We start from the raw sequence: 15,121 nt of genomic DNA, 5'->3' as shown, positions 1-15,121 counted from the left end.
TATTTTCACAATTAATTCCTTTTTGGAGTAAAGGCTTATGCTTACTCATTTTATTTTCTGGAAACCCATCCTAACAGTACTATAAGCTATCCTAGGTAGGATATGTACTTTACAATGATAACAAATTTTAACACTTTCTTAATAGAATTACCGACAATGCTTCAAGACATCCTAAAATTTCTTTAATAACAACCTAAATGAAACAAATGTCGTCATCATTCATTACAAACTTCTTACTTGTCCAAGTCAACATCAAAATTCAAAAACATAGTCTTAGCATGACATGTATTGAATCTCCCATCGCGTTGCTGTCTTGCTAAACCAAGCCAATTTTTTTTCTTCAAATTTACTAGTATCCGATTTTCTGGAAAGCTATCTTGAAAGTTTGAAACACCTTCCTAAAACTAAAAAAAAAAACCCAACAAATTTTCACAAACAAACTCATCTCAGTAACACTCAGGAATACTGAGAATTTCTGAAAAGCTTTCCTGAAACTACACAAATCCTTCCTGAAATTTAAAAAACCACACAGTTTCAAAAGCACACGAAAGAAAGTAACAATGTCATAAGAAAATTTACGAGCCTACCAAACATATCAACATGCGTAAGTCAAACAAAACACCAAGAAAAAAGTTTTTCAAATTTGTTAACATCGGATTTTCTGAAAAGCTTTCCTGAAACTAACCAAATCCTTCCTGAAATTTAAAAAACTACACAGTTTCACAAGCACAAGAAAGATACTAACATGTCATAAGAAAATTCACGAGCCAGCCAAACATATCAACATGTGTAAGCAAAACAAGACACCAAGCAAAAAGTTTTTCAAATTTGTTAACATCGGATTTTCTGGAAAACTTTCATGAAACTACCCAAATCATTCCTAAAATTAAAAAAAACTACACAGTTTCACAAGCACAAGAAAGAGACTAACAATGTCATAAGCAAATTCACGAGCCTGGTAAACATATCAACATGCGTAAGCCAAACAAGTAAAATAAAAAACAATCTTACCAAAATTTATATGTGTCATTGGGTGTTCAAAATTTCTTACCAAATTTTGTAGATGGTCATGAGTTTTTGTAGGTGGTTTAAACTCTGATACTTGTTTGTAGATCCTTTTTAAAATCAAACAAGTAAAATAAAGAACGATCTTATCAAAGAAATGAATAAACACTTATCTCAAAGAGATTAGTAACTAAGGATATTTCCTTGTTAGATAGACCTTTCACCACAGGGTTGCATCTACTATGACTAGGCTGCAATTTTCAAATACCAAAAGTTAACATCAAATCGTATCAAATGCTTAGACGTGAGGCTAAATAGGATTAAGACCTTACAGATGAGCTGTTATCATTGGTATTAAACTAGCCTTTCAGAGACATATCCCACAAACAAGCTTAGCCTAAAACTACTAGACAAGATCAAATACAATACATAAAAACACAAAAGGGGCAATTCTTTGAGAGACTGGGAAGAAAGCGAGTACCTTGGAGAGAAATGGAAGCTTAGGCTTGGCGGAGAGATGGAAAAAAACTCTTCGAGTGAGATGAGAGTTACTTGGTTACTAATCTCTTTGAGATATGTGTTTATCTGTTTGAAAATTCAAGGTAAACAAGGTAATATTAAATATCCATCTGCGAAACATCCAATTTTTCAATTAAGAACCCTAATTTTAATTTTGAATTGGAAATGTTTAATACTTACATGGCTTAGTTCGATTTTCGACTGATAAGAGTGTCGACGGCTGTAAATTCGCCGTGATTTATCTCCGGCGTCGTCGAGAGAAGAAGGCGATGATGGTGGAGACATCGAAGACGTCGAATCTTTTCGTCGTCCTAGTCCTTAGTGATTCTTTTTCTACTTTTTAAGATTTATTAATGAAAGGGTAGCTTAGACTTTTGATCTATTAATGAAGACTATTAATCTGATTTTTAGTTTGAGAGGCTATTTTTGAGACATAAACTTAAACATGTCTATTTAGGAGAATTGTCCCATATTAAATGAAAGGAAAAATCGCATTTTAAACCCTGAGAGTGTCATATTCTCGCACTTTAAACACTGAATGTTTTTGACTAGCACTTTAAACTTTGAAAGTGACATTTTTATCATAACAAACCTCCGAGTCAACTAGGTGACCTGTACTGTTCATTTTGTGATGACGTGTCGGTTTTTTTTCCTTATTTTAAATAAAAAATAAAATACGTAGAAAATTTAAAAAAATTCAAAAAAATTCAAAAAAATTCAAAAAAATTCAAAAAAAATAAAATAAATCTAAAAATTCAAAAACATAAAAAATAAGATTTCAAAATAAAAATAAAATAAATATTTTTAAAAATTAATCCAATTATAAACCAATAAATAAATATATAATATAATAATTTGAAAGGTGATTCTAGATTCTGGTTTTTGGTTTTTGATATTTTTGATATTTTTTTATTTATTAATACTTAACTTGTTAACTTTTCAAAATTAATCCTATTATTGGTATTATTTATTAAAATGATATTTATTTTAGTAATTTTAAGTTTGTTTAAAAAGAAATTAACTTATAAGTGAAGTTCTTAAAAATAGTAAATAACTTTGAAATTAAATAAATAACTAATCAAACTTTAGAAAAACTAAAATATATGTTACTTATCTAAGAAGCTCCACTCATACCAAAACCTAACATATACAAATCTAAAAGCATACCTCTCTATCTCTTAATTATATTTCAAACTAACTTATGATATTTTAGTTAAGGTCAAAAACATTTTAAGTGGTTTATGAGATTTTTTCTAGTTTCACAAAAATTTAAATAAGCTAAGTATTAATAAATAAAAAATAGATAAAAAATAAAAAACCAGAATCTAGTATCACCATTCAAGTTATTATATTATATATATTTATTAGTTTATAATTGGATTATTTTTTTGAAAAATATTTTATTTTATTTTTAATTTTGAAATGTTATTTATATATTTCTTGAATTTTTATATATTTTTTTAATCTTTCAAAAAAATTGATTTTTTTAAGTTTTTTCGAATTTTCTATGTATTTTATTTTTTATTTAAAAAAAATAAAAAAAAAAAGAAAAAACCCGACACGTCATCACAAAATGAACAGTACATGTCATCTAGTTGACTTGGTAAACAAATAAACCGCATTGGAGGTTTGTTAAGATAAAAATGTCACTTTCAAAGTTTAAAGTGTTCGTAAAAAACATTCAGTGTTTAAAGTGCGATAATATGACACTCTCAGGGTTTAAAATGCGATTTTCCCATTAAATGAAATATAGTTTTGTGATTTTGAGCTTCAAAAGCTAGATTGGAAAGAAAAACTTGGTTTCACGCTATTTGAGGCCATTTTCTCTATCTTTTAAGTATGATAGTAATTATCTAACAATACTAAAAGGGGAATATACTCAACTCTTAAGCAGTCCAACGTGTGCATTTTTATTCAACCAATTATGTTCTATAGTTTTGCCAAGTCAGACAATCTGATCTTCTAAATTCCACGGACAAATCCAACTTGCAGCAAAATCAGGCCATGTAATTTATTAAAGCAGGCCATGTAATTCATTTTGTCATCATTCTGAGCCGCATAGGAAGCCCATCAAAACTATTAAGTTTCTTATTTGTACTAACACGACATGTCTCTTGCTCTTCGTATTCCGAACTTTGACGTTCTGATTCTCCGGCGTAACGGCTTCTCCACCACTTCGATTCATCAAAGCCTCATTACTATAACACTCCAATGGCAACTTAACGATTTAATTCCACCAAATTCACCCTATATATCTTACTCACGTCTCTCACGAACTACTTCTCCAACTCCGATCCGATGAGAACGATTCTTGGTCGGACATATATCATGCTGTGATCCATCGCTATTTTTTTTTTGAACGACCAAGGTGATCCGTCGCTTCCAATAAGGTATTCTGATGCTGCATTCCCATTACTTCTTATATCCTTTTTACTATCCCTTTAACAAAAATAAAGTTGCCATCCACTTTTATGTAGGCGAGAGCCAGCGGAAGAGGTAGGCTTAAAACTCTTACCGGTTGCATTTGAGAAGATATTCCTCTTTCTGCAGTAATGGTTTGTTTGCAATTTCAATTGCTTGGCCTGTGAGATGCATGTTCTCTCTTTTCATAAATATTTCGTTTGTAGCTCAAAGTGTTTAGCTTGATTGGTATGGTAGTCGCATCTTTAAGCTAACTTGGTTTCTCTTACTGAAATAACCACGCTTATTTATTACTCTAACAAGTCTCACGGAGATATAATTCTTATGTGCCATCGGGTTGCTTTTCTTTTATATACTTTTTAGTGTGTCATCAACGATTTAAAATTCATAAATAATGAGTTCTATAAAGTGTTCTGCATCCATTCCCGTTACAACTTCAATCTACTTTTCTCATATTTTTTTCTTAGTCGTGATATTAGTTTTTCATAAAATATCATAATAGTCTATGATAAAATTTTGTGTTTTGACCAAAGTTACATTATCTGTGTATTTGAATATTATGGAAATTATGATTTTTTATAAATTTAATAAAATTTAAAAAAATTCTCCTAATTGTAAAAAATTTCAAATCACATTAATTAATTTTCGTTATATTCATTTTTATTCACTTAATTTTTAGATGTATAGTGAATTTTTATTCACAAGATAAATAATCAGAAATCAAAAAATTAGTGAGTATTATATATGACTAAAGAAAAAAAATGAATCAACTAATTTAAAAAACAACAGAAAATTAAATAAAATTTATCTATCAGTTGTCCCAGACGAATTTTTGCTGGTTTTAACAGATTTTTAAATAACAGGTTTTAGAAGAAAAAAATTAGATTGCATATCCAATAACCAAATTATTGGTTTGATCACGGATACAAGTCAAATTTAAAGTTATTGGCTCTATGATATGTTTATAAGAAAATAGTAAACATTGTTTTTTACCATTTGTATTAACATTTAAAAATAATTCAAATTTGTATAAATATTTTTCTCCAACTTTACTTAACTTTTTTTGTTTACCAAACTGTCTTTTTAATTTTGAATATCATTACTTTCCACTTCACTTGAGATGTCTCTATGTATATTGATCCCCTATTGTTAAATATAATTTCAAGACTCTTTTGGTCCAATAATTAACAAAGATATCATTAATACATATTTTATATTTAATAATTTACAGAAAACATGATTTATACATATTAATTAAAGCAAATATATAGAAACTAAAATACTGAAAAACTTATTAGATATAGTCCGCGCTCTGCGCGGGATGAGAAGATTTAAAGAGATTTTTGAATCAATAGGTATTAGAAAGTTAATAGTCTTAGAAAGAAATATTACATGTTATATAATAAGGGGGATTAACGAAAGTGTGTATGTCTATATAAATTAAGCTTGGATCTAAAAAAAAAATTGTGTATTTGTTTTGTTTAATTAAATTATATTTCGTGGAAATGAATCCATGAGAGTAAGCAAAAAACTTATATAAAATAAATTATGAAGTAAAGATAAAAACGAAACAAAAGCAATAAAATTATTGTTTTCATAAACTAAATTATAAATATAAAATAAAATGAAACATAAGCAAAATAATACTAAAATATGAAAGAAACAAATTATAATATAGGATACTACTTTACGGATGACGAGATGTAGGGGGGTTATTGGCCAAAGAATTTAGAGGAGTTATTAAATTTTGAGATTCCTTTGTTATTGGTTTGTGAATTTAAAAAAAATAATTATTGCTCCAGGGTCTTATGTTACTATATTTAGAAATTAAAAATAATCGTTACTATATTTGAAATCCCATATCTCATTAACATTAATTTAGATTTACTGTGTCAAGAAGTACATTAATTACTGTGTCAAGAAACACTAAAACATGACAAGCAGTACAAGTTACTTAATGCGGAGCAGCGTGCGATCTATGAATCAGTCTTAGAGTCTGTTGATAAAAAAGAGGGAAAATTTTCTTTGTATATGGCGCAGGGGGCACAGGAAAAACATTCCTATACCAGACTATTATATCCAGACTTCGCTCAAGAAAAAAAATCGTCCTACCAGTTGCTTCTTCGGGAATAGCCGCATTGCTACTGCCAAACGGGAGAACAGCTCATTCTCGCTTCAATATTCCGTTGAAGCTCGACGAAGATAAGCTCTGCAACATCAAACCAGGTACAATGCTGGCTGAACTAATTGAGGAAACGGACCTCATAATTTGGGATGAGGCACCTATGACACACAAGCATGCTTTTGAAGCATTAGACAAGACTTTGAAGGACATAATGTCTATGAAAAATCCACCCGCAAAGAATCAGCCTTTTGGCGGCAAAACAGTTATGTTAGGTGGTGATTTCAGACAGATCCTACCGGTCATTCCACAAGGTAGTAGAGCTGATAATGTATTAGCTTCGATAAGCCATTCATATCTATGGAATAGCTGCCAAAAGTTCTCTTTGAAAACAAATATGCGAGTCAATCAGGATGAGAAAGAGTTTTCCGAGTGGCTTCTCAAGGTCGGGGAAGGTCGTCTTGAGACAGGACAAGAATATGAGGATGATGGCTACCATGATCAATTCATAGATATCGATGAATCTTTGATTCGTCAAGGTTTTGTTGACCCATTGGAAGGAGTTGTTGATGCCGCATATGGGGAAATCAACAAACCGATGGATTCCCAGACTTCCTATACTGATAAAGCTATCCTCACACCCCGTAATGAAACCGTCGATGAAATCAATGCTTACACCATCTCACGGACCGACGGGGTATCAAGAGATTACTTCAGCTCAGACAGTTTTGAGTTATCAGATACTACATCAGATCAAAATGATACATTATACTCTGTTGAGTATCTCAACTCATTAGAATTATCGGGTTTGCCTTCGCACAAACTAACTCTGAAAGTTGGTGCCCCAGTTATGCTTCTGCGAAACATAAATCAGAAAAAGGGATTGTGCAATGGTACAGGAATGATCCTAACACATGTTGGCGATCGCGTTCTGAAGGCCAAACTAATCACTGGCTCCCACATTGGAGAAGAGGTCTTGATCCCAAGAATTGTGCTTTTGTATGATGAAACAAAGTTACCGTTCACATTACGTCGGCGGCAATTTCCTATCAGATTGTGCTACGCAATGACAATCAACAAAAGCCAAGGCCAGAGTTTAAAAGAAGTCATTTTATATCTTCCTAAACCGGTCTTCTCTCATGGTCAACTTTATGTGGCCCTCTCACGTGTCACAAGCAAAGCAGGATTAAAGATCATCAAAACCGAAGATTCCCAACATCTGAAAGTGAAGAACATAGTCTACAAAGAAATATTCAAAGGTCTTCCTCCCGCCAAAGGTAATTTAAAATAACTTATAGTTTTTACTCCCATCATTTTTCGAAGTCTTCTGATAAAATACTATATTCACAGGTAAGCAATGCCCGACATATCAACCATGCGATGATACAAGCCAATAAAGAAGGGACTTACACGTAGGTTTTTTTCTCAGCTAAGCCAAGTAGGAACATTTTCATATAAATAGCAATACTATTGTATTTACCTAAACTTATGCTAACTAACTTATTCTCAACCAATTTCAGGCCATTTGTTTCTTATGAACCTCAACAACTTCTGATCTGCGAAAGACTTAATTTGTTTTTTACATTGTCTATTTTACTTAGCTACTCTTTTAGATTTTAAACAATTGGGTAAACTCGATATTCACCAATTTTTCAGACATTTTGGAACATACGATGCTTTCATTTCAAAAAAGAAATTGAAACTTATAATCAAAATTCAATTATCAATTCACTTTTCCACACATCGTGCGGAGAGAGGACCTAGATTGGAAAGAAAAACTTGGTTTCACCCTATTTGAGGCTATTTTCTCTATGTTTTAAGTATGATAGTAATTATATACTTAATTTGTTAATTATGGCAATAATTATATTCTTAATATTTTTTATATTTGAATAATAGATGTGTTAAACCATACCATAATTAGATAGGTTTCATCTATTCTATTAAAATAGCAGTGTGACTCATTGATAAAAGTATGGTCCAACTATTATTTCTTTTATCTTTATCATTATTTAGAATATTATTTATTATGCTTTATGCCATTAGACCTATATTTAAATTACCAATTGAAAATACCTAAAAAAATGTAAAACAAAAAATATATTTAAGGGCGGGTCAGAATCTAGTGTTATCTTAAAATTTAAGTGAGTCATGTCATCAATTTTTTGTTAGAATAATTGTGGTGATAACATGTAATCAAATCACTATTAAATAATTTATAGGGAATTCCCTTGATTTAGTCAATTAAAAAAAAACGAAAAGAAGGAAGCTTCATAAGGATAAAGTAAAAGATATGAAATGTACCAAAGCAAAAGTATATAGTAACCAAATGTATGATGGTGTAATGATGTTACTTGTATTCTAAATTTCTAATCATATTCATTTATGCCGATTGGATGGAATATTCCAAGTTTTCTCCTCTTTGACTTATTTAACTTTCTTCCTAAAAAAATCCAATTTTTGCTTTGTATCAGTGTCGCTCTTCTTCTTCTGCTCATAGTTGATCTTTAAAGTTGGGGTTTCTCCATCTGCGGAAAACCATTGATCGACAGATAAGTCTCAGGTTTCCTATCTTCTCTTTCTCTCTGTGGCTGTTTGGTTTTACATTCTCTTTCTCAAATTCTATTGCAATTGTTCTCAGTTTGGTTTAGTTTTGATGCAGACATCTTCAAGTTCCTAACTTTGGTTTTCTGATCTTTCGGAGATTTTCACCTCTCTCTTTGTGTCCGATCATGGCTGTCCCTGAGAATGCTGGTGGCAAAGTTGACTCTTCTGGTCAGAATTTAGACAACAACAACACTGCTTCTTCAGCAGCTGAGACGAAGCCGTCATGTGTTGACGATCAGAGCCCTAAATCCGATTCCTCTCTTTGCTCATCGACCAATGAGACTGCCGGAAAGGGTCGGAACCCAAATGGTGAGAGGGAAAAGAGTGGAGGGTGTCTCAAGAGTGAGATCAAGAACTTGGCTGATGCGTTTTCTAAGCTCAACCCGATGGCTAAGGAGTTTGTTCCTCCTTATCTGGCTACAAGTCAATCTGGGGTTTTGAGAAATGGTTTTGCAGTGCAACCTGTTCTTGCAGATGGGAATGATCATCTTCCTAGAAGGGTATACATATATTCTCATCCTTAAAACAGTTTTAATTTATATGTTTTGTTTTACGGATAACAAGTTTGTGTGTGTTTGTTTTGGTTCTTCATTTGTTATCTGGTTTTTGAGTTAATAACCATTTGACCTTTGTGTTTATCTTATCAACTCCTGGATTTTTCGATGATACAGTGTCAGTCATATAAAGTGTAGAGCTTTTGTGTGTGTGTTTTGCTTACCATGATTTGGTAGCTTACTGTTTTGGTATATCAGTTTTTGAACATCCTTCAAATGATTCTTATTAGCTGCTAGGGAGTAGAGACGTAATAGAAGAGTGTGCAAAACTGTTATGTGGAGTGGATATCAAATTTCGTAATTCTTGTTTGTTTACAGAGAAGGAGCTTTGGGCAAGGGAAGAGAAGAACGAACAAAAGAGCCAGCTTGGCTCAGAAGGAAGATGTCATCAGGAGAACTGTCTATGTCTCCCACATCGATCAACTGGTAAAACCTGTAAAGGAATCCACTCTATCACCACTGCCTCTCTTTTAACTTGTCTCGTTTCTAGGTTACCGAGGAGAACCTTGCAGGTGTATTTGCTTATTGTGGAGAGGTACTCAAAAATGATCTTTGCTTTCTTTAGAATGTTTTGGTACTTTATTATATGATACTTTCTCATTTTTTGGGGAGGATCAAAAAGGTTGTTGATTGTCGTGTATGCGGTGACCCAAATTCTCTCCTTCGTTTCGCTTTTGTTGAATTCACCAATGAAGGTAAGTTCCTTTCTTTACTAGTTAACAAGTACTGTTTCTTAACTAATATTTTGCCTGCAGAGGGAGCTAGGGCTGCTTTGAGCATGTCAGGAACAGTGCTTGGCTTTTGCCCTTACCCTCTTAAGGTGCTTCCCTCCAAAACCGCTATCGCCCCTGTTAACCCCACTTTCCTTCCCCGGGTAAGCTTCAAATGTTCATGGTTAATATAGTCTCGAGCATAATGATTGTTTTTTTCTTCCAGTCCGAGGATGAGCGTGCGATGTGCATGAGGACTGTTTACTGTACCAACATTGACAAGCGGGTAACTTCAGTTCATGTACCATTAATTTTATTAGAAACTAACTTTCATTCATCAATGGCTTTGTCTCTTGAATCTGCAGATTAGTCAAACTGACTTGAAAGGCTTCTTTGAAATGTTTTGTGGAGAGGTAAGGATCTGGTTTAAGCTTTTATATGTGTGTTTTTGTTTTCTGCTCTAACAGTCAATATTTCTTTTCTTCAATATCTATCGTAGGTTCACCGTCTGAGGCTTGGAGACTATCACCACCATAGCCGCATCGCTTTTGTTGAGTTTTCCAATGTAATTCTCTCTCTGCCTAGGTTACCATTTTGGAAAACTAGCTTTCGGTGATTGAATAGTTTCAGTTACTAGCTAAGATTGTTCTACTTGCATTGCATGCCTATCTAATGCATTTTAAAGAAACAGTGATTACCTTTTCTATCTTGATATGTTGAAATGCATTTCATCAGCCTACTTAGTTTTTAATGTTGTCTCTCAGGCTGAAAGTGCAATTCGTGCTCTTAACTGCAGTGGCATTTTCTTGGGCGCACTCCCAATAAGGTAAAAGCTTTCTACATTTTAATCCCAAGATTTTAGCTTTTCATTCTGTTTTTATCTCGTTGATAACAGTTGTTGCATGGTAGGTTGTAGTATCAGGCATTACCAAAAAAGCAAACTTGATATATTGATTGAATACAAACTAATTAAAAGTGTTGATGTCAGATACTCGACTTGGCTCGGTCTTTACTCAATTCTGAATATAATTCATTTGCATAAAAATGTGATATCGTTCTTTGGTGTCTTCATTATGTTAAAAAAATGTTATTAACATAATTTGAGAATCTATCTTCATCTTTATGTGTGTGTTTGTAACAGGGTAAGTCCATCAAAGACACCAGTAAGGCCGCACTATCCTCTCGCTGAAAGCAAATGAAATGTTGGCAAAGCTCTTGCTGGAGATCCCCAAAAACATATATATAGAAAAGGAGAGAGAAGTCTAAAGAAGAGAGAAGAAGAAGGTACTTGAGGCGTTTTTGTGTTTATAATATCAAAATCTTTTTTAGTCTATTTTACTTTTGAAGTTTGCGTCGCAGTTAGCAGAGCCTGCCCGGTATCTTTGATACTTACTCTTAAGAACTTTGTTCTTTATATTGTGATGCTAACTGTTCGTTTGATCTTTGGCATCATTATGTTTCCTTTTATTACTGTTTCTAACTTTCCAATACAGTTGGAGTTTTTCACAAACGATAAATAATTTTTTTTTTACAGTTTTTGCTTAATAACATTAGATAATATTTTGAAAAACTCAGTTATTTCAGGTATATCTTCACAGTTCTTGTTTTTCTTCTAAACTGAAAAACATATATTTAAAAAAAGAAAGAAAATAAAAACTACGGAGAAAAAATAAGAACTTCTTTCCTTCTGCATATATGCCTCTACTTTCTATTTTGTTTACAACTTTTTTCAGAATTGATGAAAACTGGTATACAAACATATGATTACAAAAAACCAAGCGTATATTGAATCAAATTTTAAATTGCTATTATTTTATAAAATAGATTTTGATTAAGATTTATATATAAATATGATTACAAATAAAAACGCAAATATGATTACATAAAAAAAACACAAATATGAAAATTAAATTTCTAAAAAGAAATTAAAACAAAAAATACAGTTAAAACAAAAAAATATAGGTTAGAATCTAGTATACTTTTAATGCGCTATCATCCCATATATATTAATTAATGATCATTTAAAAAGATATAACCTTAAGTTAGTACTAATTAAAAAGAGACTCTTGTTATGTGTCACTTAATTAGGATGATAATTTAGCTTACATGACATCTTAATAATCAATTGAAAAAAATGTTGGTCCAAAATTCAATAACTAGGGAACATTTTATTAACCCAAAATATAAGAAGCGTGTATTCATTCCTTAAATAAAAGATACGGAGTTACCTAATATGATTAACATATATATGACAATTAATGATTATGAATAATAAAGATTTGATAACAATTTTTGTATCATTCCTCATTTTTATTTGATTTTATATTATTAAAAGAAATTAAATCATCACATTAACCATGTAATAAAAAATTAAAATTTCTCTTATATGTTATATTTTGAATTTTTTAAAACAACTTTAAATTACAAAAAAAATGATTAAAATCTCTTTGAAAATTTTGTGATCAATAGCCTAATTTTTTGTTATAACAAGATACAAATGATCATACAATCATATTAATATGAATTTTTACTTAATGGATATTCATATTAAATAATATATATATATATATATATATATATATATATATCTATTTTAATATCATTTAAATTAAACTATGCACCATTTAAAAATATATAAATATCTTAATTTTGAAATTTTCAGTGAAAGAGTATTGAGACCTTAATATTTTAAATTTGAAATTTGAATCGAAAAATACCACATCGAAAATTTGAGATTAATGATTTAATTTTTTTCTGTTACATCAAATATACAAATTTTAATAAAACCATATGAGTAGGAAATCTCAATAAAAAATATTGATATTAAAATATACTATATATTTATGTCAATATCTTTGAAATATAATTATATACCATATAAAATAAATAAAATGATTATTTTGATTTAGTTACCATAAATATATTTTTGATATTGATACACCGTTGAGTTACAAAACAACCAACGTTACAAGAGGTATTGTTTTGATTTATGTGATTACTATAATCTCCTATATATATTAATTGAGAAACAATTGATTACTGTAGCAAGTGTAAAATTTTATTAATTAATATTGTTCGAAAATATTACAAGAGATCGATACAACTAAGATTTATTTAGAAGTTATTGAAATCACTTAGCGAAAACATGGATTGCACAAAAAATATTGATTTCCTAACCCTAACCCCCTTTCTATTCGTCAAAACACAAGCATAGAATATTTGGAACTGGCAATTGACAATCTGAAATTGTAACATTTTTTTTAAGTTCAGCCCATTGTTTTTCCTAAATGGGTCCAGAACAATTTTTAATGATTAACTAAATGGGCTACATGCATAGTAAAATGTGTTTGGTTTATAAATGATTGTATACCCAAAATCAATATAAACCATCATCATTTTTGTTTAACATTTTGTCACAATAAAAATATAGGGTAGGGCAAAAAATTCGAATCCAAAAAACCAAACCAATGCTGATCCAAAGATTAGTACTGAATTTTAACCAAAATTGGTTAGATATCCGAATTGGTTAAAAAATTTTGTATCTAAAGAATCAGAACCGAACGCGATCCAAACCGTAATATCTTAGGTATCCGAATATATCCGAACAAGATTTATATACTTACATATATTAATTATTTTTAAATTTAATATCTAAAAGAATATACAAAATATATAAGACGTTTTTAAGTTGTCCAAAATACTTGGAAATATATACAAATAGTTACAAGTACATGTTTAAAATAGCTAAACGATACTTATAACATCTAAAATACTTAAAATCTATTGATTTTCTATCCAAATATTTAAGCTAAACCAATTTTTATGTTAAGATTAAGTACTTTGGCATATATTATTCAAAATTATATGTTATATATTATTTTATTTTTAGATTTTGATAAATTTAAAGTATATATGAAGTTTAATTTTTGAAAAAATTTAAATAGGTTATCTAAACCCAACCCCGAACCAAACTCGCAAAGATCCGATCCGAACCGAACCAAACCCTCAAGTATCCGAATCGAATCAAATAGTACTCGAATGTCCACTTCTAATCAAATGTAAAAAAAAGTTATTGATAACAAAATGTGTATAGTTTATAATTTTTAAGTACAATTTTTTTCTTTCTAAATTCACCCCGCACAGGACGCAAATTATCATTTAGTTGTGATTAAGGCGCTAGGTTTAACTGTTGACATAATTTTCTTATGTTCAAATGAAAATGTGAATACAATTTTAAGTGGCTTCGTTTTTAACCAATCAAAATATGATTAACTGTCATCTTTTGCCAATCACCTTTCACCATTTCTTAATACTATGGCTTTACCATCATTTATCATGTTACCATTTGTTTGTCATCTAGTTTTATTAAATTGGGAAATCTGTTTTTTTTAGAGCAAAAAAATGGCAACTATGTCCCTTTAGACTAATTTATACTACTTTATGTCCTATTAGACTATTTTTTTCCAAAATGGCAGTAATGCCCTTAAAATTGTAATTTTTTTTAAAAAGATATATATTGAGTTCGACAAGGGGGATCGATCGATCCCACTTTACAAGTTATAGTGGATCGATCGATCCCGATCATTATTCAGAACAAAAAAAAATGCGAAATATATACTGATCGACCTGGTCTATTTCACTCGATCGGCGAAGGTCGATTTACACAAATCGACCGATCTGTAAGAATAGATCGATCGATCCCGTGCCGAGGAAAGAATCCCAAATCAATTTTTTTGGTTTTGTATTATTATATCCGGATTGATTCCCACTTGATTTGATCCGACCAAGCATGATTTCAACTCTTTAAACTCGATTTCTCTGGGATGAAACCCATAATTTCCCATTCACGAATAAAGGGAGACAAAATCAAATTCTCACCCAAGTTCATTAACCCTAACTCACTCAATTTCACTCTGATTTGGACGATTATTTGGCCTAACCCATACGATTTCGTGAGCTTTTTACGAATCTATCACTCTTTAGTTCGTTCTGCAAAGGTATGAAACTCTATCTCCACTTCTTTTTAGAGTTTGAAAATAGAAAGGTAAAAGGTAAATTTTTTGAGTTAGTTAGGATGTTTAGGCTTCAATCATGTGTTAAGGTGATGATTAGAGAAGATTTTGTACACAATCATGGCTTAAATCATATTTTTGGGATAGATTTAGGAATTTTAGGTTTTGTTT

General features: G+C 30.8%; 2 protein-coding genes across 3 annotated transcripts; both read left to right on the top strand.

The window, feature by feature from the left end:
- The first annotated feature begins 6,176 nt into the window (after positions 1-6,176).
- On the top strand, positions 6,177-7,622 carry LOC106335413 (ATP-dependent DNA helicase pif1-like). Its single transcript, XM_013773937.1, has 2 exons — positions 6,177-7,344; positions 7,588-7,622. The coding sequence occupies exons 1-2, from the start codon at positions 6,177-6,179 to the stop codon at positions 7,620-7,622; spliced, it is 1,203 nt and encodes a 400-aa protein (XP_013629391.1).
- Positions 7,623-8,479: 857 nt separating this feature from the next.
- Positions 8,480-11,420, top strand: LOC106341970 (polyadenylate-binding protein-interacting protein 10-like). Of its 2 annotated transcripts, none has more exons than XM_013780736.1 (11): positions 8,480-8,630; positions 8,719-9,174; positions 9,547-9,654; positions 9,719-9,763; positions 9,851-9,923; positions 9,984-10,102; positions 10,165-10,224; positions 10,304-10,351; positions 10,438-10,503; positions 10,703-10,764; positions 11,080-11,420. In XM_013780736.1, the coding sequence occupies exons 2-11, from the start codon at positions 8,800-8,802 to the stop codon at positions 11,135-11,137; spliced, it is 1,014 nt and encodes a 337-aa protein (XP_013636190.1). In that variant the 5' UTR covers positions 8,480-8,630; positions 8,719-8,799; the 3' UTR covers positions 11,138-11,420. The 2 variants fall into 2 exon arrangements, with proteins under 2 accessions (XP_013636190.1, XP_013636189.1); XM_013780735.1 differs by having other exon boundaries at positions 8,481-8,630; positions 8,730-9,174.
- The last annotated feature ends 3,701 nt before the right edge of the window (positions 11,421-15,121 follow it).

This window comes from Brassica oleracea, chromosome C1, assembly GCF_000695525.1.
Source record: "Brassica oleracea var. oleracea cultivar TO1000 chromosome C1, BOL, whole genome shotgun sequence".
NCBI lineage: Eukaryota > Viridiplantae > Streptophyta > Magnoliopsida > Brassicales > Brassicaceae > Brassica > Brassica oleracea.
Note: the sequence above shows the minus strand (reverse complement) of the source record. Positions and strands in the feature narration are given on the sequence as shown.